Raw genomic sequence first — 1767 nt, forward strand, 5'->3', positions numbered from 1 at the left:
GATTATCGTTGCCTCACTTCCAGACTCTCCGCCCCGGAAGGCGGCTCTGCCGATTTAACTCGCTGTTCTCTTTATTTCCAGCCGCTGCGCCGCTTCCCCTTGGACGCCGCCATCATCTTCTCCGACATCCTGGTCATTCCTCAGGTACGTCACAGATACAGGAAACCAATTCATCAAATAGAAACAGGAAATGAGAATTCCGTGTAACAAAATTTGTCACGCACACACACAGCGCCCCGTCCCACAATGCTCGGCTCCCATCCCCCCTCCGCACAGATCCGCCATCACCGTTTTATATTCATTATTTTTCAGCGGAGGAGTTTGTGAAAGATGTACAATGTGTATATTATATATCGGGGGGGGGGGGCGACCCCTCGACATCTCCAACGAGGTCACTTCCTGTTTACTTGCCAGTAAGAGGTTTGGGTGAGCGGTCTCCGCGCCATTTCCCTGTACACATCCCACACAATACTACAGTAGTATAATGGACTAGGGTCAGACTGGTACAGCATGGTATTAACAGGAGTTGCCCCACTCAATATGGCCGCCAAAGTCAGGCTAGTGTCGGCCATATTGAGTGGGGCCATTTTTCAGTATTCAGCGCTGAGGTACTTTGACATTTATTCCGTCATGCAGCGCTGTACTGAAATCGGAAAAAAATCACGCCATACAACCGATCGGCGGCTATGGAGCCGCTGATCGGTTGTATGTGAAACAGCCGTTTACGGCTGTAAAAACAAGCGGGTCTTTCCTACCCGCTGATGCGAGTATGCCGTCGGCGGGCGGGCAGCAACTGGTTAATAACATGCTGTACCAGTCTGACCCTAGTCCATTATAATCCTGTATTGCTGTGTGTGGGATGTGCACAGGGAAATGGTGCAGAGCCCGCTCGCCCAAACCTCTTGCTGTTTTAACAGAACACTGGGGCCCTCCAGCGGTGCTGAAACTACAAATCCCATCATGCATCTGTCTCTGGGAATCCTGCCTGTGGGACTTGTAGTTCCACCAGTTCTCATCAGTATTGGGGGCGGTCACACAATTGGCGGATGACTTCAGGAGGTCCTCTTGGCTGTGTCTGAACTGACATCCAGCTCCGCATGCAGTGCTGCTGATCGGCCACCAGGGGGCTCCAGAGGACCTCAGACTGAAGCCACTGAACCAGGTCAGACGTACGATTCCTTCACATCTGCCATGAACAGAAGTCGGCATGTGGTGCCCCCCCCTCCCCAGTGTCGCCCATCTCCTCTCTGCGCCATCGGGGGGCACAGCTGCGAAGAGACCTCCTTATGCCACACAGTAGACTTGTCTCTGGTACAAGTGTTCCACCACGCTGGCCCAGACCACATCACCTGACCTGTGTGATACGGAGCGGCGTCTCACGGATGTGCCGGGATACAGAAAAAGTTCTCCGAATGATATACTTCCTGCGGGCGGGGGGGGCGATGCACTTAAGCCGAGGTACAATCTGGTTAATATATTTTGCCTACCTTGACTTGCTGCGGCTTCTAATGCACATTGAGATGCTCATTGTCCCCTCCCCCGCTGCTGGGACGTTATCCCGTCTCGTCTTTGTTCGCAGGCGTTGGGCATGGAGATCCGTATGGAGCCGGGACGGGGGCCCGTGTTTCCGGAGCCCCTCCAGGGCCCGGAGGACCTGCAGAAGCTTAAGCCCACCGTGGACGTTTCCCAGGAGTTGGGCTACGTGTTCCGAGCCATCACCCTCACCCGGCACAAGATCGCGGGGAAGGTTCCTCTGATTGGCTTCAT

The 1767-nt window shown here is 54.2% G+C and overlaps 1 protein-coding gene across 1 annotated transcript in view; it reads left to right on the forward strand.

Annotated features, from left to right (window-relative positions):
* Positions 1-1767, forward strand: part of UROD (uroporphyrinogen decarboxylase) — a 6572-nt gene that overhangs the window by 814 nt on the left and 3991 nt on the right. Inside the window, exons 3-4 of the mRNA XM_018574935.1 lie at positions 24-144; positions 1580-1767. The exon at positions 1580-1767 is cut by the window's right edge and continues 5 nt beyond it. Coding sequence (XP_018430437.1) covers positions 24-144; positions 1580-1767 — 309 coding nt within the window. The remainder of the gene's footprint in view (positions 1-23; positions 145-1579) is intronic.

The sequence above is a fragment of the Nanorana parkeri genome, unplaced genomic scaffold (genome assembly GCF_000935625.1).
Source record: "Nanorana parkeri isolate BGI_ZX_2015 unplaced genomic scaffold, ASM93562v1 scaffold3385, whole genome shotgun sequence".
Lineage (NCBI taxonomy): Eukaryota > Metazoa > Chordata > Amphibia > Anura > Dicroglossidae > Nanorana > Nanorana parkeri.